The sequence below is a fragment of the Rhinoraja longicauda genome, chromosome 17, assembly GCF_053455715.1.
Source record: "Rhinoraja longicauda isolate Sanriku21f chromosome 17, sRhiLon1.1, whole genome shotgun sequence".
In the NCBI taxonomy this organism is placed as follows: Eukaryota; Metazoa; Chordata; class Chondrichthyes; order Rajiformes; family Arhynchobatidae; genus Rhinoraja; species Rhinoraja longicauda.
In genome coordinates this window covers 23,665,219-23,688,594 of record NC_135969.1, presented here as the reverse complement: position 1 = coordinate 23,688,594, position 23,376 = coordinate 23,665,219, and the positions used below count along the sequence as shown (strand labels likewise).

General features: G+C 43.4%; 1 protein-coding gene across 1 annotated transcript in view; it reads right to left on the bottom strand.

Annotated features, from left to right (window-relative positions):
* Window positions 1-5,807: 5,807 nt before the first annotated feature.
* The window catches only part of dock3 (dedicator of cytokinesis 3), a 262,260-nt gene continuing 244,691 nt past the window's right edge, over window positions 5,808-23,376 (bottom strand). Inside the window, exons 19-24 of the mRNA XM_078413752.1 lie at window positions 21,495-21,666; window positions 19,292-19,389; window positions 15,952-16,035; window positions 9,689-9,789; window positions 6,803-6,884; window positions 5,808-5,822 (exon numbers count right to left, since the gene is read on the bottom strand). Of these exons, the coding sequence (XP_078269878.1) occupies window positions 5,808-5,822; window positions 6,803-6,884; window positions 9,689-9,789; window positions 15,952-16,035; window positions 19,292-19,389; window positions 21,495-21,666 (552 nt within the window). The remainder of the gene's footprint in view (window positions 5,823-6,802; window positions 6,885-9,688; window positions 9,790-15,951; window positions 16,036-19,291; window positions 19,390-21,494; window positions 21,667-23,376) is intronic.

Genomic DNA, 23,376 nt, shown 5'->3' with positions numbered 1-23,376 from the left:
GGCCTACCCCTTATCCTTAAACTGTGACCCCTGGTTCTGGACTCCCCCAACATCTGGAACATTTTTCCTGGATCTAGCCTGTCCAATCCCTTAATAATTTAATATGTTTCTATATGATCCCTCTCATTCTTCTAAATTCCAGTGAATATAAGCCCAGTTGATCCATTCTTTCATCATATATCAGTCCTGCCATTCCGGGAATTAACCTGGTGAACCTTCGCTGCACTCCCTCAATAGCAAGAATGTCCTTCCCCAAATTAGGAGACCAAAACTACATACAATACTCCAGGTGTGGTCTCACTAGGGCCCTGTACAACTGCAGTAGGACTTCCTTGCTCCAATACTCAACTCATATCCTCTCGCTATGAATTTAACCTATTCCCTCTCCAAAACACCATGAAAATGTTACAACTTGTTACAAAAGGTCCAAATAAGATATCAATTTCATCCAAGGCCATAAATCCTGTTTATTCAACTATCTTATCCCAAAAGTAATTTTTTGTTACTATTGGAATGTATTTCATAATATATAGCATCTTAATATTTTATATTTCTTTAGAAAATGATCTCAGCTCATATTTTAATTATATGCTCCAATTTTTATTGAGGAATCTGAATGATGGTTAAATACATAATTAAAGATAATGATTTCTGCCTCTTGTAATGACTTTAATTGAAAATTATTTAATGTGATTGTGTAGATGAAGAGCTGTGAGCTGAAGAACTGGATCAAATACTGGAAGAAGGGGTAGCTCTTTTTCCACCAGCACGTACAACTTTCTAAACTAATCAGTCTGAAGAAGGGTCTCGACCCGAAACGTCACCCATTCCTTCTCTCCCGACCTGCTGAGTTACTCCAGCATTTTGTGAATAAATACCATCGATTTGTACCAGCATCTGCAGTTATTTTCTTATATTTCTAAACTAAGCAATCTCCTTCATTGTGGTAATTTTTCTATGATTCTAGAATTGTTTACTCAGATAATTTAACTATATTCAGAGATCCACTTAACTGCTGAGTGAGAGCGGCATGAGTAGGAAGGTATAGCTTCTGACATTGTGGGAGCAATAAATATTTTCATTTCAGCATTGAATATAAATTCTAGGCCATGATGTTTGTCAAAAGTGAAACTGCAGAGGTGGTTGTATGTAAAATATCCCTCAGGGTTTGTTATCCACAGGCTTGAGTTTGGAATGCTTGTAATTGGATTTTAATGTGCCCCAAGAAATTTCCCCAATGGATTGTTAGCAAACTACACAAAAAAGCAAGCATAACTATTCTCACACAGCAGGTGGCATTAAATTAGCATAATTTCAATTAGAAATAAAGGAAATAAACTGGAGCATCATTGAATGAGAAACTGTGGTAATCCATGAATCTGTTGAAATGTGTAACACAATCCACGAGTAGGACTGCGATTAGGAACCCACTGATTTAGTAGGGAAGGGTGGAGAATTTGTATAACCAGAAGAAAATAGGTTTTCAGGAATGTATTGGCTGCATGATTAAATCACCAATATGCCAAATAGTAACTATAGCATTCTGTTTCCTCCACAGTCACGTATTTATGAAAGATGAAAAGTAACGCACAGAAAAATGTTGAGAAAACATGAAAGTTAAATAATTCAAGGGAAATCTTCTCTTAAGAAAGCAAATTATAGTTTTGTGAGAAAGACCATGGCCATGGCAGTTTATATGTTACAAAAATGAGAGAGTCATGTACCTGTTTGGTTTTTACATGAACAATACTCCAAGGGATTAAGTTTTACTTATTTTCCCAATGAGTACTGACTTCAGTTATCTAATTAATTTGTTTACAATGATGCAAATGGTGAATGAGTAAGAAAGGGGGAAATAAGAACAAATGCAGATGCTGCAAATCTAAAGTAAAAATAGAAAATGCTGGAAATATCAGTAGGTTGAGCTATATCTATGGGTTGCAAGATGTCCAAATGGAAGATGAGGTACTGTTCCTCAAACTTATGTTGGGCCTCCTGTGGTCTGTAGCCTCCCATACTGTTCCGATGAGGCTCAAAGCAAACAAGGAACAGCACCTTATCTTTTGGTTGAGCCTGCTCCAGCATTCTTGACTCAGTAATGAATTCCACAAATTAAGATAATTTGATTTCACCATTTATATCAGTCACCAATCTGTTATATTAACTCAACTACTTTTTCCTTTCTCTCCAGATGGGCATGTGTTCCTGCTCTGCATTTCATAAGTTCATACGTTCTAGGAGCAGAATAAGGCCATTTGGCCCATCAAGTCTACTCCACCATTCAATTACGGCTGACTATCTCTCCCTCTCAACCCCATTCTCCCGCCTTCACCCGATAACCTCTGACACCCGTACTAATCAAAAATCTGTCAATCTCCACCTTAAAAATATCAATTGACTTGGCCTCCACTGCCGTCTGTGGCAATGAATTCCACAGATTCACCACAGTCGGACTAAAGCAATGCCTTCTCATCCCCTTTTTAAAGGTATGTCCGTTTATCCTGAGGCTATGGCCTTTGATCTAGAGTCTCCCACTAGTGGAAACATCCTCTCCACATCCACTCTATCCAGGCCTTTTACTATTTCACTAAGCAGCAGTGAATGGCGGGCGCTCACCTGCAGTCCATTTGTCTTTTGTGTTTTTTGTTGTTTTTTGTCTTAATTGTAGTGCTTAGATGTGAAGTAGTGTTTTTTTGTGGTTGTATACTATGTGTGGGGGGGGGGGGGGGGGAGGGGGTGGGAACTGAAAATTTGTCTCTTCCGAACGGAGACCCGACCTTTTTTTCTGGGTCGTGTTTCTGTTCCCTCTGCGGCCTACCATCGGCCAAACACCTGGAGCTGGCGGCCTCCACCTGGGACCACCTGGGCTCTGGTTCGCAGAGCCCGCAGACTGTACTCGCCACCAGTGGAGCTGGCTACCTTCGGAGGCTGTGGTAGCGCTGTGAGTGCGGCTGCGACTCGCCTTCGGAGGCTTCGGCCGTGGGCCGGGTGGATATCGGAAGTTCGTAGGCCCTGCCCTGGGTGGAGGCCGACATTGGGTGCTCCGGCAGCGGCAGCATCTTCGCCCGCCCCGAATCGCGGGGCTTAGGTCGGCCCGCTGCGGATCTTTCACCGTCCGGCGCGGCCTGGAATAGGCCGCGGTATTTTCTCCGCCCGGTGGGGGCTTCAATGTCGGGGGCCCCGACGTGGCAGGTTCCACAGCCTGACTGTGGGAGAAGACGGCAGGGGAAGAGAAAAGACATTCCGGCCTTCCATCACAGTGAGGAGGTGACTGGAGGAGACTCATTGTGATGGATGTTTCTTTTTTTTGTGTTGGTTTGTGATTGTGTGTGTTGTTGCTTATTTTTATTGCTCTTATTGTTGGACTGTGGGTAACGGAATTTCGTCCAAAAGACTTGTTTTTTTGGATGACAATAAACGTTATTATGATTATTCTGATTCTGATTTGGTAAGTTTCTATGAGATCCCCCCTCATCCTTCTAAACTATAGCGAGTACAGGCCCAGTACCTTCAAACGCTCATCATATGTTAACCCAATCATTCTTGGGATCATTCTCATAAACTTCCTCTGGGCCCTCTCCAATGCCAGCACATCCTTCCTCAGATGTGGGGTGATAAACTGCTCACAATACTTCAAATGTGGTCTGACCAGTGCCTTATAAAGCCTCAACATTACATTCCTTTCACAGCTCTTATGTTCTTCTGTCTATGTTCTCACTCTCTAGATGCCCTCATTCATCCTACTGACAGATTACCCCCATGTTCATCCCCATTTTACCCCATCAAAGATATCCCCATTCCTCCATCCTTCCTGCAGCTTAAATACTTTGTTTATCTGCTTCCCAGATCTAATCAAGAATCTGCAACTTGAAACATTAATACTGCTTCTCTTCTCACAGATATGGCCTGACGTACAGAGTATATCCAAATTTGTCATTTTTATTTTAAAAGCACGATAAAAGCACGCTATATGCTTTACAGGGGTGGTGGTAGGGGTAGGGGGGAAATGGTTGTAGTGTTCCAAGAGAACATCTGTATCATGATTTTCTGCAATACAAAGTCATTACATATGCACATGTCAAGAAACACGAGTTGAAAAATAATGTTTTACTTTCTTTTCACATAAGTTCCATGAGTAAATTTTATTCTGTATCTCAAATTGTAGAGGAGGGTGGGGGTTTAAGAGTTAATGTGTACAGATTGCATGTTGCTCGTGGTGAGCCTGCTTTACTTACTTAGAATTGCTAGCTAAAGTTGTGACTATAGGGTAAAGACCAGATACCAAGCAGTACTGCAGAGAATAACTAGTTCTAAACAATAAGAACCGGTGCAGAAATGTGCTGATTGTGTGATTAGCTGAACCAGTGACTAATGTATAAATATACTGCTGGTGCACAAAATAATTGAGTGGGACCGTGAGGACCTGGAAAGTATGTGACCATACTTTCAGTGACTCTCCCACTCCCCCTAGCATAATAAAGTTGTGTCTTTACTATCAGTGACTGACGGTGTTTGTTATTTCAGAGCGCGGACGGGCCTTAACAATGGGTTTTAACAAAATTTGTGGGTAGTGATTTGTGAACTCTGTAAAAGGGAATTTCCATTACCCGAGTGGCCTTAACGAGGGAATCGCCTGTAGTAACTGGATGCTAACTCTTGCTCCATTTCTATATTTTGTCAGATAGCCATCAAATGGCACTTGGTGATGTAGTTACAGGCTACATCACCAAATGCATTGACGATGTGACCCACACCAGAGCCATCACCATCCGGGCTAACCAGAAGCCATGGCTGACAGGGGAGGTTCATGGGCTGCTGAGGGTCCGCAACGCTGCCTTCAGAGAGGGCAATCCAGCCGGTCTCAGGGCAGCCAGGGCCAACCTTTCCAGTGGCATCAGGAAAGCCAAACAACACTACACCCGGCGCATCACAGCCCACTTCAGTGACAGCAGAGACACACGGAGCCTGTGGAAGGGTATTAGGACTATCACGGACTACAAACCCTTACCACAGACCTGTGACAGTGACACCTCTCTCTTGAACGACCTCAACGGCTTCTTCGCACGCTTTGAAGCACAGAGCAACACACCTGCGCAGAAAACAACTCCCCCCCCCAACGACCAGGCTATTTGTCTGTCTCCAAGCAGTGTGAAGAGCACACTGTTAAGGATTAACACCCGGAAAGCTTCTGGACCTGACAACATTCCTGGTCGTGTGCTAAAAGACTGCGCAGCTGAGCTCACAGATGTCCTCACAGACATCTTCAACATCTCCCTGAGCCAGGCTGTTGTTCCCTTGTGCTTCAAAGAAACCACCATCATACCTGTGCCCAAGAAGTCTTCTCCATCCTGCTTCAACGACTACCGCCCTGTAGCGCTGACTTCAACCATCATGAAGTGCTTCGAGAGGCTGGTCATGAAGCAGTTCAGATCCAACCTCCCCCCCTCCCTGGACCCGTTTCAGTTTGCATATCGAGCTAAGCGGTCCACTGAGGATGCCATCTCCTCTGCTCTACACCCAGCCCTCACCCACTTGGACACTAAAAACTCATATGTTAGGATGCTGTTCATAGACTTTAGCTCAGCATTCAACACCATCATCCCCCAGCAGCTGGTTTGTAAACTAACAAATCTGGGCCTCAGCCCCCTTCTCTGCAACTGGCTGCTGGACTTCCTCACTGCCAGACCCCAGTCCGTACGGGTCGGCAGCAACACATCGGACACCATCACGCTGAGTACGGGTGCCCCACAAGGATGTGTGCTAAGCCCCCTGCTCTTCACCTTGCTGACCCACGACTGCACACCCACCTACAGCTCCAACCACTTCGTCAAGTTTGCGGATGACACAACAGTGGTGGGTCTCATCAGCAACAACGACGAGACCCACTACAGGAAGGAGGTGGACCAGCTGGCCGCGTGGTGCACAGACAACAATCTCTTCCTGAATGTGGAGAAAACAAAGGAGATTGTTGTCGACTTCAGGAGAATGCACACCCAACACCCCCACCCACTGACCATCAATGGTGCTGCTGTGGAGCAGGTGAGCAGCACCAAATTCCTGGGGGTGAACATCACCGAGGATCTCTCCTGGAGCAACAACATCACGTCCATCGCCAAGAAAGCCCAGCAGCGCCTCTACTTCCTCCGCAAACTGAAGAGAGCGGGAGCCCCCACACCCATCATGTACACCTTTTACCGAGGCGCCATCGAGAGCATCCTCAGCAGCTGCATCACTGTGTGGTTCGGCAGCTGCACAGCCTCCAGCCGCAAGACCCTGCAGCGCATAGTGAACACTGCTGAGAGGATCACTGGCACCTCACTCCCAACACTCCTGGTCCTTTACACCACCCGCCTCACCCGCAAAGCATTGAGCATTGTGGGTGACCCCTCCCACCCCTCCAACAGCCTCTTCACCCTCCTGCCTTCAGGGAGAAGGTTTCGCAGCCTGAGGTCAAGCACCACCCGACTAAAGAACAGTTTTTTCCACCAGGCTGTCAGGATGCTGAACTCTCTCCCCTCCCTTCCTCCTCTCTCCCCTGCCCCTATTGGACCTGGACTTTAACACCCCACACACACGCACATCCAGCACCAGACACTTTTAATTTTTTTTTTTTTAACGCATTTGAAGTGACTATATTTTATATTTTATGTTGATTGTTGTTTGCTGTGCCTTTTTAATTTTAACTTAGTTTTATGCACTTTGTTCCTCGGGATTGTGGGAAACGGTATTTCGATTTTCTGTCTGTGTAAACTGGCTGAGGATTGACAATAAAATTGACTTTGACTTGACTTGACTTAATTACCCTCATTGCTTCTTGAATGTGGTCTTGTCTGATAACTTCTGCAGATCGATCCATGTACCATTTCAGACATCGGATCAGCTCCCTGAAAAAATACAGGAGATTTATAAGGAACATAAGTGTATCTGTGTTGATCAGACCATCACACACAGGAATAACACACACAAGGACCATTACATCAGAATACATGAACGACAGGAATCTGCAGTGAATTGCCATGGTTTTGATAGACACTCTCTTCCATAGGCTGTAGTAAGTGTGTGGACAATTCATTTGCAGAGGTGCTTTATGAATGCATTTTGGAAACCACCATAAAATCACAATTAAAGGCAGACACAAAATGCTGGAGGATCTCAGCGGGACAGGCAGCATCTCTGGAGAGAAAGAATGGGTGACGTTTCGGGTGAAGACCCTTCTTCAGACTGATGTTGGGGGAGGGGACGGGACAAAGATAGAATGTAGTCGGAGACGGTAAGACTAGTGGGAGAACTGGGAAGGGGGAGGGATAGAGAGGGAAAGCAAGGGCTATCGGAAGTCAGAGAAGTCAACGTGTAAACTACCCAAGCGAAATATGAGGTGCTGTTCCTCCAATTTGTGCTGGGCCTCACTCTGACAATGGAGGAATGTCCAGGACAGAAAGGTCAGATTGGGAATGGGATGGGGTGTTGAAGTGCTGAGCCACCGGGAGATCAGGTAGGTTAATACAGACTGAGCAGAGGTGTTCAGCGAAACGATCGACGAGTCTGCGCTTGGTCTCGCCGATGTAGAGAAGTTGACACCTGGAACAGCAGATACAGTAGATGAGGTTGGAGGAGGTGCAAGTGATCTCTGCCTCACCTGGAAAGACTGTTTGGGTTCTTGGATGGAGTCGAGGGGGAGGTAAAGGGACAGGTGTTGCATCTCCTGCGGTTGCAGGGGAAAGTACCTGGGGAAGGGGCAGGGTTTGGGTGGGAAGGGACAAATTGACCAGGGAGTTTCGGAGGGAACAGTCTCCGCGAAAAGCAGAAAGGAGTGGAGATGGGAAGATGTGGCCAGTAGTGGGATCCTGTTAGAGGTGGCGAAAATGTTCTTGGTCCCCCTCCCCCCATTCGTAATAAGGACAGAGTCCCCCTTGTCCTCACTTTCCACCCCATCAGCCGTCGCATACAGCATATAATTCTCCAACATTTTTGCCACCTTCAACGGGATCCCAGCAGTGACATTTCTTGGCTAGATTAATACTGCAGGTGCACTTCCATGTTAGTAGCCTGCGATGCATATTCTGTTTTCTGATTTCTTGCAGCATATCCACCATCACCAAGAGTCATGTCATACCTTCCCTTTGTCTCATTAGGTAACCTCCAATGTCATTCAGAAAGCTTGAGACAAAGCAGCCTGCCTGACTGGCATACGTTCATTCTCTCCACCACCAGCGCACCACACACAATCTACAAAATATACTGTTATTACTTGCTACCTTAGTTAAATCCCAAATTTTGTAACTTCTTTTCTCCAAGAAGGACCAGAAGAATGGGAACAAGACCACGTGCAGTTTCCTCTCCAATTCACACAAAGTGAATGCACACAACCCCTCAATAAACTGGAAATATACTACTAATCCTTCATCATCCTTGAGTTTAACTGTTGAAGTTCACTTTGCAAAACTGCTGAGACAGTAGGTCTACCAGAAAGTCTTGCCATCAATTTCCCAAGGACAACTTGGCAGTGACAACCTTATTTCATATATAATTAAAAATCTATGGTGAAGTTAAGAGGATTGAATTTACAATCTATGGAAATGGTTCAGTGATACTACACAGTTAACTAATACCTCTCTTTCTCCTGCATGCCTGGATCTAACCATACATTGTCACATTTGCAAGATTCAGTTATCTACAACAAGTTATAAATGCATTTTTGACTTTGTCAGTTGGGCTAAAATACTCCCTAAATGAAACAGATTCAATCAGGGATGTGATATTATGGGATCGGGCTTTCATAAGCAGATCCGGAATAACAAAGCTGATGCAATGCCGTTAATGATAATAAGTATTTACAACTGCCACTTCTGCCACCCAGTTAGTAATTTGAACAATCAATAAAGGTGCAATATTCATGAATCCTTAAAAGAGCCAGCAAGCATCCTTACAGTTGATTTCTTTTAAAGTGCCTCCTTTTGTGCCTTTTACATCTCATAATTCTGTTGCAACTCCACCCAGCAATTAATCATATGAAACAATCCTTGAAAGAACAGCAGGATAGAAGAAACAATGTTACATATGATAGAGATTGCAATAATTCTTTTTCAGAAAATTAAACATTGGTTTGAATCCTATTGGATTTAGCCAATCCACATGGAATTCACCACATTACGCAGATGGATTCCATGTTTAAACCAATGGTGATGCCAGTCTTGCTGGGGTCTATTACTCCACCAGGGAATTGTCTCTCAGATTCTGTGTCAATTCCTAGTAAAAGATCTGAGATCTTACTGATTTGCTTGTGGGACAAAGATTTAGGCAATAAAGTGAAAGGTAAGTTTTTTTTGGATTATTTCGCTTTTATGTATTTATTTAATAATTTTGACTTTTAATTATGTCTGCATCTGTATACTGTATTTTTATTCCTTTATTAATTCACCACCCATCCGCAGAGAAAGAAGAATTAGCAAGTTTGACTGTCCACATCCACCACAAGTATGAGCCTATGGGACATGGAGGGTAATTTTTGGCAGTGGGCCAAATCCAGTGTATTCTGACCCACTGTACTGAAATCATTGACTTCAATTATTATTTTACTGGAGATGAGCTTTACAGAAAGTTGTGGCAGAAATCCAATTTTGGAGACATGACCTGATGTTATTAGTGAACTCTGGAAGTAAGTCCAGAGTCATCAGGTAATTACACTCACTTGTATGCCAGTGCACCAGAGAAATGCTTCTTAATGTAGGTATCCATCACGGGCCGGAAGTGAAAATACTTGCTGTCCCGCAGCAAATTTATTACGAACACCTGGGAAGAAAAGGGAGAGAGAAAGAAAGAGAGGCAGGGTTGTAAGTGCTTGATTAAATATATAAAAAGATAGATTGAAGAAGCAAAAATAAAGGTATTTAATGAAAGCATTGTGGAGTTTAGGGCCTTTATAATTGAAGACATGGATGCCAGTGTGGGACTGATAAATTTTGGGTGTTCAAGGAGCATTAAGAATTTATTATGCAAAGTTGTGTGGCTGGAGATGATTTTTTGTTTTTCAGTTTACTCCTTAGTTCCCAAAACTTCAGGGATGCACTTAATCCCAGCTGCCTATACCTGTCCCATGCATCCTTCTTGTTTTTGACCAATGCCTCAATTTCCCTCATCAGCCAAGTTTCCTTACATTTTCCTGCTTCGCCCTTCACTCTCACAGGGCCTTATCTATCCTGAGCTTTTGTCAGCACACTTTTAAAAACATCCCACCTGGCCAATGTTCCTTTCCCCTCAAATAACCTACTCCAGTCAACTTGAGCGAGCCCTTCACTCATACCCTCAAAGTTGGCCTTACCCCAGTTGAGCATTTTAACACTCTCTGTCCCTATCCATATCTTAAACCTAATCGAACTGTGGTCACTGGTCCCAAAAGGCTCCTCCACAAGCACTTCATTAACTTGCCCTTCCCAATTTCCCAATACTAAATCCAGTGTTGCCTTCACACATGTGGGGGCCTCTCCCTACTGCTTGAGAAAACTCTCCTGAACACTTTTGAGGAATTGCACCCCATTTAAACCCTGCACACTATGATTTTCCTAGTCAATATTGGGAAAGTTAAAATCCCCCACGACAACAACCTTATTTGACCTGCAGCTATCTGCAATCTCCTGGCACATTTGTTCTTCTAATTCCCGTTGACTATTCGGGGGTATGTAGTACACGCCAAACTAGGTGATCATCCCTTTCTTGTTCCTCAGCTCCACCCATATATCCTTACTAGACAAACCATCTGTAATGTCACTTCTGACCACTGCCGTAACATCCTCCTTAACCAACAATGCAACCCCCCTCCTCTTTTTCCCTCACTCCTGTCTCTTCTGTAGCTCCTGTACCCTGGACCATTGAGCTGCCAGTCCTGCCCCTCCCTTAAGCAGGTTTCAGTAATGGCTACAACGTCCCAGTTGCTCGTACCTATCCATGCTCTAAGCTCAACTGCCTTACCTGTCAGGCCCCTTGCATTAAAATATGTGCAGTTAAACCAACCCTCCTTCCTCGCTCTCCGCCTTTCATCGGCCTATTCTGTCCACTAACCTTTCCCTCATCACCCTCCATACCAACCTCCAACCTCTCACCTACCTCTGTCCTGTATGAGATCCTACCCCCCTGCCAATCTAGTTTAAACCCTCCCGTGTAGCATTAGCAACGGGAGTTGTGTCAGCGCCTGATAACAGCTGTTCTGAGACACCAAACAAGCACTAACAAGCCTTGCCCTGGTGAACATCCAGCCAAAACACAAAACCCTGAGCTACAGCCTTCAGGTGGATCATCCCCATGAGCTGAGCATGATTGCTCCAAGGAATATGCCTCTGCAACAACATTGGAGAAACCATTTGATGGCTTCAATTCAAACCTTCTTGGTGAATGATTAATTCATGCTACATTTTCCAGATGTGATTAGTATTTTTTAATGTGATTAGTAAGATCACAGATGGTATGAAAATTTGTGTTGTTGTTGAGAGTGAGGAGGTTCATCTTCAGTTACAGAATTGTATTGATATTGGTAAGATATGTGAAGTGATAGTAGAAAATTTAATCCAAAATATGTGAACTGATGCACTTAGTAAGAACTGATAATGTTAGGACATACACAATGAATGAGAGAATCCGAGGAAGTATTGGGGAACAGAGGAGGCCTTGGCATACATGCTCGAGGAACCTTGCAGGCAGCAGTACTACAGATAACAAGGCATACAAGAGACTTTCATTCATCTATGGACAGACATGTTGCCATTGTGTGCAGTTCTAGTTGCCATACTGTGGAAAGGCTGTGATTGCAATGGAGTAGGTGCAGTAGAGATTCACTAGGATTCTACCTGCAATTGAGCTTTTCATTTATGAAGAGAAACTGGATAGACTTGGTTGCATTCCTTGGAGCAACCAAAGCTGATGAAAAACATGACTAAAGTATATGATTAAAAGGGGCATAAACAGGGTAGACTCTTTTCCTCAGTGGAGATGTCTACAATCAGAGGGAAAAGATTTACGGTAAGGGTGTAAGATTTAGAGGGGATTTTTTTCATCAAGAGGGTTTCATAAATATGGAACACTGCTTGAGGAATGGTATGAGCAGATGCTCTCACAACATATAAACACTATTTAGCCGAGCATTTGGAACATGGTGGCATAGGAGGCTTTGGGCTGAATGCAAGAAAACAGGATGAAGTACATTGTGCCATTGTGCAAGTACATTGTGCCAGCATGAACGGTGAGCTGAAGGCCCTGTGTCTCTGCTCTACGGCTTTGAGGCTGAATTAGTCTGCTGATATCACCTGTGATTCATACTACTCTGAGCAGGGTTAGCCATAGACCTGTCCATACTGAACATACCCTTGCAATCTCATGGGCCACAATCTTCATTATTATTATTCAGTGTCCAAGTTATATATTCTAGGCACAGAATGTGGTTGCTTTCTCACGTGACAGCCATGTAGCAGTGGCATTTACGACCAGGATGATTTACCTCCAAAAAACATTTTCCTTTTTGCAGGGTATGACCCCAAACATTTAATAAAATTTGAGCAGAGTAGTTCCCTTTTTAGTTAGTTCCCTTCCATTCAACAATATTTTCATTTGCTGCTTGTACTGGATTTTGCTCCAAAACTACTGTATGAACCCAAGCTCTTTCTGTTGTTGCAAGACTGGCATCCACGTGATAATGTAGAAAATTGCCCAAGATTCACAGAAAGTAGAATATATATCACCTAGTTAGAGTGCTCTCGATCATATTCAAAGTGATGGAAAGTGTTGTCAACAGTGCAATTAAGCAACACTTATTTGCCAATAATTTGCTTTTTGATGTCTAATTTAGGTTTGTCCAGATTTACATGGATCTGAATTTCATCACTGTCTTGGGTCAAATGTGGTCTAGTACTGCAATCAAGAGTTGAGAACAGAATGACTGCACTTGTCAAAGGAGCACATTACCAAAAGTAGCATTGAGGAGTTGCTGTAAAACTGAACTGAAATGAAAGTGAAAACACCAATTTTTGGAGGCATAATTTACAAAAAGGATTTATTTTTTTTGAAATCAATCATCGCAATCAAAGAGAGATACTGTATGGAAACAAGCCTCCAAATCCTTGCTGACCATCAACCACCCATTTACACTAACCAATTTTAATATCCTCACATAATTTTCAACACTCCCTAGATTCTACCACTCACCTATATACTATGGGCAATTTACAGTGGCCAATTCACAGGCCACCATGCGTCTTTGGGATCCGAGAGGAAATTAGAGCACTTGCAGAAAACCCATGCTGTCACTGGGAGAACACAGTCAGCGGTCAGGATCAAACCCAGGACTCTGGGGCTGTGAGGCACTGGCTGTACTAGCTGTGCCACCCTAGTCTCAGAATGTCATTGCAGGAATTCCTCTGGACAGTGTCCTAGAACTAACCATGTTTAGCTGCTTCAACCATAGCCTTTCTTCCTTAATAAAATTGGAAGCCTTGATGTTCATTAATAATTGCATGATTTTTAATTCCATTCATAATGACTCAACCTGGATAACATTCAGGCAGGGTCTCATATTCACACCCTAATTGTACTAGGCAATGACTAAGGCAAGAGTGTCTAACAACCTACACTTGATATCCTACAACACTACCATTGCCACAGTTCCCTAAACCAACAAGCTATGGGGACACCATTGATCAGAAACTCAGCTAGAGCAGCCACATGAACACAATTGCTATAACAGTATTGGGGGGTGAACAGCAAGCAATTCACCCCCCAATGCCTCAGATAATTTCCACCTTCTCCAAAGGAAAAATGTGATTTTCCACTTGTTAAATGAGAGCATTTGAACAACACTCAAGAAGATTGACATCATCCAAGGCAAAGCAGCCTGCTGCACAAGCAATGGATCCTCTCCCTTAATAATTAATTCCCTCCACACATTGCTGCAGTGTACCCCATTTACAAAATGCACCTGCCTAGGCTGTTATAGAATATAGAACAGAACAGCGTTCAGTGCACAATGTTTGTACCGAACATGATGCCAAGCTAAACTGATCTCAACTGCCTGCACATGATCCATATCCGTCTAGTCCCTGCACTCCGTGCCTATCCAAAAGCCTCTTAAACACCACTATTGTATTTGCTTCCACTACCCCTGGCAGTGTGTTCCAGACCCCCATCAGTCTCTGGGTAAAACACTTACTCCACATATCTCCATTAAACTTTCCCCATCTCACCTTATAGCTATGCTCTCTAATGTTGGACATTTCTACCCTGGGAAAAAGGTTCTGACTGTCTACCTTATCTATGCCTCTCATAATTTTATATACTTCTATCAAGTTTCCCCATAACCTTTAACGTTCTAGAGAAAACGCCCAAGTCTATCCAACCTCTCCCTGTAGCTGAAACCCTCTAATCCAGGCAGCATTCTGGTAAACTTCCTCTGCATCCTCTCCAAAGCCTCCACATCTTTCCTGTAAATGGGGAAACTAGAACTGCACGCAATACTTAAAATGCTCATTTGAAGCACAGCAAAAGCTAGTTCATGCAATCAAAGTTAACTTCACCACAGATCACAGCATTCTGTTCTTTAACATTTTATGTGTTAATCCAGCAATCTCCTGGCATATTTGTTCTTCTATATATGGCCTTGCAGAATATATCTAACTACTAGACCAAGTAGACCCGTTGGGCCCAAACCTCTCCTGCATTGGTGCAGTACCCTCTCCTACTCCCCTCCCTCCCCTCTCCCCTCCCTTCTCCCCTCCCCCATCCCCCTCAACCCCCCCTTATAACCTTCCTCCACCCTCCCTCCCTCCCCCCAACTCCCTCCCCCTCCCTCCCTCCTCCCTCTATCAAACCAAGGCAGGCGGCATTGGACATGAGGTGTCTTTGATTGAGAGGACATGGAAGCTAATGTTGATTTGTTGCATTATAATGTAGCTCGAGCAAGTATTAACTGCACGTGAGCATGGTTTTCGTACTCTGTAAGTGTCAAGTACTCTATGTATGTGCTTGCTGGCGTTGAGGTTCTGATGGGGTGGGTAAATAGAAAAGATGCAGGAGAGTGGATGATGCAAATATGTTTTTTCATCTATGTTCCATCAAAAATATATGGTGCGCTGAAATGTATTTGATTCTTCAAAGATACTTGTTCTTTTGACAAATGCAACTCTCAACACATTAATGCTGCAGCCAACGATTCAGTCTGCTCTCAATAACCCTGATGCAGAGTTTCAGTCCTTCAGTTAACATGTTCTTGACTCCTCCAGCTTGTCTCTTGTTTAAGTACAGTAATTGTTGAGTAAGCGAGTTCACTGTGTCTGTCAGTCAGCCTACAACATGGTCATCTGTAATGCTATAGGTAGGAGTGAACATTCAGCAGCCTCATCACATTTACAAGTTTTGTTTTTTAAATAATAAACATGGAGTCATCCCTTGTTCATTACCATACTGAACCAAGAAATGAGAGGGTCGTAGATAAAATCCATTCTCACTTTGCTGATTCAACTGATGCCAACCTTTCAAGGATGGAGATTGTAGCTGAATTCCGCATGCCTTGTTCAAGAGAAGGCTAGTCAAGACTCCTTTCCTGATTCTATTCCAACAAGCTTGCTACAATGTGGCGGTGTGATGAGAATCAAGTTAGGGTCTACCGTGATTGCCCCCACAGTCAAATAGACTGCTAGCATTTATTGGTTCACAATATGGAAGTGAGTTATCTGTGCACCTGGAAATTCAGCAAGACTCACAATCTTTGAGAAATAGGCTGAAGATTCAAGAGGCTACTTCCATCAAACAGAACTCAATCTACTATGTTGAGATTTCTTTTAATTACACTCTGCACTGTGGCACAAATCTCAGAAGTTTGAATTGCTTGCAATTAATATATTCAGAAAGCAATTTTTATAATCTTTACATTGGATAATAGCTATGAAATACCAGTGCATGTCTTGGATTACTTACCAAGGACTGAAATACCAGCAAGCCATATTTCTCCGTGTTGTCATCTAAAATTGTAAATAATGTATCTAAAATGTCCTGTAAAAACTGGAAAAGAGAAAAGTGTTAGCTTAGAGATTTCTCCAGTATCACTGACATCCACTGCTTAAGCATTTACACTGAAATGAAACCTTTCAGAAATAGGGATATCATTTTAAATTCCCTTTTCAAATCACCCTTCAACATTAAGTAGTCGATGGTTGGATTGTCTCTGCAATGAGTTACCCAGTCAACACCCCATCTGATAAAGAATTGCAGAGGTAAAGGAGGATGGTTTCACTTGTGAATGGTGTCTGCTGGGCACACTACCATTTTCAATGCATTTTTCACTCTGTGAGATGCTGTATGGCACTGATATTGACTGCTATCTACTCCATCACTACCTGTGAGCGTATCAACTGAATCTACAACTGTAATCTACAGTGCCCTCCATAATGTTTGAGACAAAGATCCATCATTTATTTATTTGCCTCTGTACTCCACAATTTGAGATTTGTAATAGAAAAAAAATCACATGTGATGAAAGTGCACATTGTCAGATTTTAACAAAGGCCATTTTTATACATTTTGGTTTTACCATGTAGAAATTACAGCAGTGTTTATACATAGTCCCCCCATTTCAGGGCACCATAATGTTTGGGACACAGCAATGTCATGTAAATGAAAGTAGTCATGCTTAGTATTTTGTTGCATATCCTTTGCATGCAATGACTGCTTGAAGTCTGCGATTCATGGACATCACCAGTTGCTGGGTGTCTTCTCTGGTGATGCTCTGCCAGGCCTGTATTGCAGCCATATTTAGCTTATGCTTGTTTTGGGGGCAAGACCCCTTCAGTTTTCTCATCGGCATATAAAAGGCATGCTCAATTGGGTTCAGATCAGGTGATTGACTTGGCCACTCAACAAATGACCATTTTTTAGCTTTGAAAAACTCCTTTGTTACTTCAGCAGTATGTTTTTGAGATCATTGTCTTGCTGTAGAATGAACCGCCAGCCAAGGAGTTTTCAGGCATTTGTTTAAACTTGAGCAGTTAGGATGTGTCTTTTCATTTCAGAATTCATTATGCTACTACCATCAGCAGTTGTATCATCAATGAAGATAAGTGATCCAGTACCTTCAGCAGCCATACATGCCCAAGCCATAACACCCCCACCACCGTGTTTCACAGATGAGGTGGTATGCTTTGGATCTTGGGCAGTTCCTTCTCTCCTCCATACTTGGCTCTTGCCATCACTCTGATATAAGTTAACCTTCGTCTCATCTGTCCACAAGACATTTTTCCAGAACTGTGGTTGCTCTTTTACGTACTTCTTGGCAAACTGTAACCCGGCCATCCTATTTTTGCGGTTAACCAGTGGTTTGCATCTTGCAGTGTAGCCTCTGTATTTCTGTTCATGAAGTCTTCTGCAGACAGTCGTCATTGACAAATCCACACCTGACTCCTGAAGAGTGTTTCTGATCTGTCGGACAGGTGTTTGGGGACTTTTCTTTATTATAGAGAGAATTCTTCTGTCATCAACTGTGGAGGTCTTCCTTGGACTGCCAGTCCCTTTGCGATTAGTAAGTTCACCAGTGCAATCTTACTTCTTAATGATGTTCCAAATAGTTGATTTTGGTAAGTCTAAGCTTTGGCTGATGTATCTAACAGTTTTATTCTTGTTTCTCAATCTCATAATGGCTTCTTTGACTTTCATTGGCACAACTTTGGTCCTCATGTTAATAATCAGCAATAGAAGTTTCCAAAGGTAATGGAAAGACTGGAGGAAAGACTAGGTACTGAGACCTCTCTTATACCTGCATTAAGGAGGCAATTAAACACTCCTGAGCAATTACAAATGCTGTGAAGCCATGTGTCCCAAACATTATGGTGCCCTGAAATGGGGGGGACTATGTATAAACACAGCTGTAATTTCTACATGGTGAAACCAAAATGTATAAAAATGGTCTTTAATAAAATCTGGCAATGTGCACTTTAACCACATGTGATTTTTTTTCTATTACAAATCTCAAATTGTGGAGTACAGAGGCAAATAAATAAATGATGGGTTTTTGTTCCAAACATTATGGAGGGCACTGTAAATGCTAGCTGCAGTTATTAGCTATTTGGCTGAAGGAGTAGAGGGATACTGGAGCCAGTGAAATCATGACATAGTCATTGACTTTGGGAGAAATGTTGTATGGATTAATAATACATAGAGATACAAAGTAAATCATATGCACATACAACAGGCCAAAGTTTATAAATCTTTTCTGAGAACATTATATCTCCTCAATAATTAACGATTCTATCAGCTGGTCTTGCTACCAGCTTGATGTTAGTTTTTGCAACACTTTCCTATCTCTGCAGACAGCAGTTAGGTAAATGACTTTCTGATGGGAGGGAGGGCAGGTTGTTCAAAAATGTATTAATTTGTTTCAGGTGTATTGGGGAAGGATAGTTAGAGGCAGGAGTTTTTGTGATATTACTTCCAGGAACAAAATCAAATCCTAGTCCATTTAATTTTTTCCACCATTTTAACTCCAGTCAATAAGACATTTTGCACTATTATATAATTGCTGAAACCCATGCCGTGCATCACTAGCCACCTTTATAATTTCACCATTTGCTCCATTATATTCAACCTCACATTGTGAAAACTCTGTCCAGATCTGAAAAGTCACATCACATAACGTCTTAAAATCAGATCATGCAAGGGTGACAACGAGAGATGGGAAAGTAGAGTTGTGAAGTAAGGAAGATTAGTGAAAGAAAAGGAGAAAGGATGTGTGCAGAGCAAAAGGGAAAGATGACAGTAGGGGGAAGAAAGAAAGAATGGGTGCAGGTTGAGATGGAAAATCGGGGGAATGGGACTGAGGAGAAGAAAGAGTAGGAAATGAGAGTGAGTGGAAAGGGGGATAGGAGAAAGGGGAATGGAAAGGGAGAGAGAATGAAAGGGAGGAGCAGGAGGAGTAAGAAGGCATGGAGTTCAGCAAAGGAGGGAAAGAGCAGAAAGAGGACCAGAGACAAAAAAGGGAAGAGTACGGAGGGAAGGAGGAGTCAGTGCAGAGAGGGGAGGAAAGGATGGGGAAAGTGCAGAGAAAATGAGCAGTTGCATGTCAGAGTGATAGTGATGGGATATCTATGTAAATTTTCCAACAGGAGAAATAAGGGGAGGAAATGAGAGGACAGAAATTAATAGAGATCAATGGCAAGAAGAGAAATTGGGGAAAAGAAGGTTCAATATATGTTCTTTGAATGAGATCCAGGATTTCGCAATTATCTTTGGGTATACTGCTGTAAACATGATCACAACATTGACTTACTTTAACTATTTCTTCACCGTTGACATGTCGTAGCCTTCCCAGGATATCCATCACTCTGTCTGGCTGTGCTTTCCACTTCAAAAGGGCAAGGAGGTCAACTAAAGCCAATCAGAGATGAGCCATTACAAAGCAAAATGCAAAGGAATTGCAATTTCACCATTGCTCAATAGTGTAACAAATCCCAAACTTCAATTGTAACTTCCCAGATCATAAAGTGATCTCTTCACGTACATCTCTTCAAACCTCATCTACTGCATTTGCTGCTTCTGAAGTGGCCTCCTTTACAGTGGCAAAACCAAGCATAGACAAGGTAACTGTTTTGCTGAACACTTGCGCTCCATCTGCCAAGGCCTGCTGGATCTCCTGGTTGCTAACCATTTTATTTCCGCTTCCAATTCCCATACCGACGTTTCAGTCATTGGCCTCCTCCATTGCCACCATGAAGCCACAGGCATACTGAAGGAACAGCACCTCACTTTCTGCTTGCTTAGCTTACAACCTAGCTTACAAATGCTTACAATTTGTAACCAATACTTACAAATGAGCATTGAATTCTCCAAATTCAAGTAATATCCACATCTTAATCCCACCCTCATCTTGGTTCCCACTCATTTCTCCCACTATCTCCCAAATCCCTCCCCACATTCACTTTATTCCTTTTCCTTCCTTTGTACGCTTATCTTCCATCCCAGTTTCCCATCTCTTTTTTTATTCACTCTCTGTTCCCTTCCCCATCCCTTTCTACCCATATCCTTCCCTCTACCTTTACATTTCACTCCTCTTCTCTGCTTATCTGACAACCTTTGGTTTCCTTTTCACCTCTAGCCTTTGTCACTTACTCCATCCATCTGCCAATCCCCCCCCCCCCTTACCTGTGTTCAACTATCCCTTGCCAGGCTTTAACCCATCCCCACCTCGGATTTTCAGCTTTTTCTCCTTTAGTCCGATCAGTCTGAAGAAGGGTAGACACAGAATGCTGGAATAACAGCGGATCAGGCAACATTTCTAGACAACATGGATAGGTGACATTTCAGGTCGGGACCCTTCTTCAGACTGATTATAATGGTTGGGGGCGGGGAGAAACTGGAAGTGAGAAAAAAACAGCGCAAATTAGGGCCAACAACAGGCAAGGAGGTTTTCCTGATAAGCCAATTGTTAGCTACAGATGATGTGAGCCAAACTGAACTTCATTAACCTCACCACTACCTTCCATCCTGCCCTCAAATTTGCCTAGACTATTTCTAACACCTCTCTCCTCTTTCTCTCTCCATCTCCATCACAGGAGACAGGCTATCGACTGACATCTACTACAAACCTATCGCCTCCCACAATTATTTTGACTGCACATCTTCCGACTTTGCCTCTTGCAAAGGCACTATCCCCGACTCTCAATTCGGCCGTCTCTGCCACAACTGCTTCCAAGATGAGGCTTTCCATATGAGATGTCCTCATTCTTTAGTGAACGTGGTTTGCCCTCAGCTGCCATAGATGGATCTCTCATTCGTGTCTCTTCTGTGTCCCAGAGTTTTGCTCTTGCTCCCTCTCTCCACAGATGCAACAAGGACAGGGTTCCCCTGGTACTCGCCTTTCACCCCACCAGCCTCCGCATCCAACAGATCATCCTCTGACATTTCCATCACCTCCCTAATGATCCCACCATCACATCTTCCCATCTTCACCCCTTTCCACTTTCCGCAGAGACTGCTCCCTCTGCAACTCTTTAGTTCATCCCTTCCCACCCAAATCATCCCCTCCACAAGAGTCTCGACCCGAAACGTCACCCATTCCTTCTCTCCCGAGATGCTGCCTGACCTGCTGAGTTACTCCAGCATTTTGTGAATAAATGCCTTCGATTTGTACCAGCATCTGCAGTTATTTTCTTATATCATCCCCTCCACAGGTAATTTCACCGCAGGAGTTGCAATATCTGTCCTTAAACCTCCTCCCTTGACTCCATCTACGCGGACAATTTTTTAAGCCCACTGACACCCAAGTGGCATTCGTATCAGAGCTCCCACGTGGTGGTCTCTACGTCGGCGCTTCCATCTGGTCTTGTGGGCAGTCGGAATTCCATTTCTGGGGAGCATCTGTACTATGAGCACTAATATTGTGGCTCTGAGACTGGTTTCAATGAAAAGTAGAAGGTGCACCAGCACAGGAACTAATATAAAACTAGAAAGCACCAACAATATTTCAACATTACCATTCTGTGTCAGTTTAGTAGATGAGAGTAGGGTTGAGATCCAGAAGAATTCTTTTGTACTTCGTTGGAATATAAGACTGGATGGAATGTTGGGACAGCCATTAAAATCTTCTTTACAGCAGGGGAGACCCAGGTACAGCCCATGATTACTGAAAGTGCTGTTTTCATCACACTGTAAATTAAATTTCCAGATTAATTAATCCTGTTTATTATTGCCCCTTCTCACCAAGCAGCAAAGGACAAAATTTAAAGTGATTACTTTTAAAATAAAATGTAACATATCGATTGGCTGTGTTCTTTCTCATGCCAGTGTATACAAATAGAACTACGTCTGGAACATAATTGTGATGTCTACCTGCTAGTGGGTGCAACCTGATTTGTTTTTATTATCCAAGCTCAACAGGGAGACTGTCAAAAAATGAGTGTTGGGCTTTTGCTCAAGGGGGTTCAAGAGCAATGATGAGGAAGTTAACCTCAGTTGTACTACTTCATCAGCGGGTTTGATGAACTTCAGCCCAGGGTCTCAAAAGAAGTGGCAAATCAGATAAGTAGTGCATTGGTCTTAATTTTCTAAAATTTTCCAGATTCACAGAAAGTTCCACTCTATTGGTAAATAGCAAATTGTAAATCTTTTATTCAAGAAAGCAACAAAACTATAGGCCAGTTAGCCTAATATTTGTTGAGGGAAAACATTAAAAGCCATTATTAAAGCAGGACACTTAGAAAAAAATCAAGGTAATTAGGCAAATTCTGCATTGTTCTGTAAAGGGGAAAACATGTTTGACTAATGTATTGGATTTGCATTAAGAAGTAAAATAAAGAATGTGCACTGATGAGCCAAAACATTATGACCTCCTGCCTAATATGCTGTTGGTCCTCCGTGTGCTGCCAAAACAGCGTCGACCCGCCGAGGCATGGACTCTACAAGACCCCTGAAGGTGTCCTGTGGTATCTGGCACCAAAACATGAGCAGCAGATCCTTCAAGTCCTGTAAGCTGCAAGGTGGAGCTGCCGTGGATCGGACTTGTCGATCCAGCACATCCCACAGATGCTCCATCGGATTGAGATCTGGAGAATTTGGAAGCCAGGGCACACCGTGAACACTTCATCATGTTCCTCAAACCATTCCCGAACAATGTGTGCAGTGTGGCAGGGCACATTATCCTGCTGAAAGAGGCCACTGCCATCAGGAAATACCATTGCGATGAAGGGGTGCACCTCGTCTGCAACAATGTTTAGGTAGGTGACACATGTCAGATTGACATCCACATGAATGGCCAGACCCAGGGTTTCCCAGCAGAACATTGCCCAGGGCATCGCACTCCCTCCACCGGCTTGTTGTCTTCCCACAGTGCATCATGGTGCCATCACTTCCCCAGGTAAACGACTCACAGGTACACGGCCATCCACGTGATCTAAAAGAAAACGGGACTCATCGGACCAGGCGACCTTCTTCCACTGCTCCAAGGTCCAGTTCCGACGCTCACGTGCCCAAGGTAGGCGCTTTTGATGGTGGGCAGGGCTCATCATGGGCACTCTGACCGGTCTGCGGCTACACGGCCCCATAAGCAGCTCGGTGCGATACACTGTGTATTGTGACACATTCCTCCCGTGACCACCATTAAAATTTTCTGTGACTTGTGCCACAGTAGACCTTCAGTCGGTTCAGACCAGATGGGACAGCCTTCATTGCCCTCGTGCATCAATGAGCCTTGGGCGTCCAACACCATGTCGCCGGTTTGTGGTTTGTCCCTCCTCAGACCACTGTCAATAGGTACTCACCACCGCTGATCGGGAGCACCCCACAAGCCTTGCAGTTTCAGAGATGCTCTGACCCAGTCGTCTGGTTATAACAATTTGGCCTTTGTCAAAGTCATAGAAA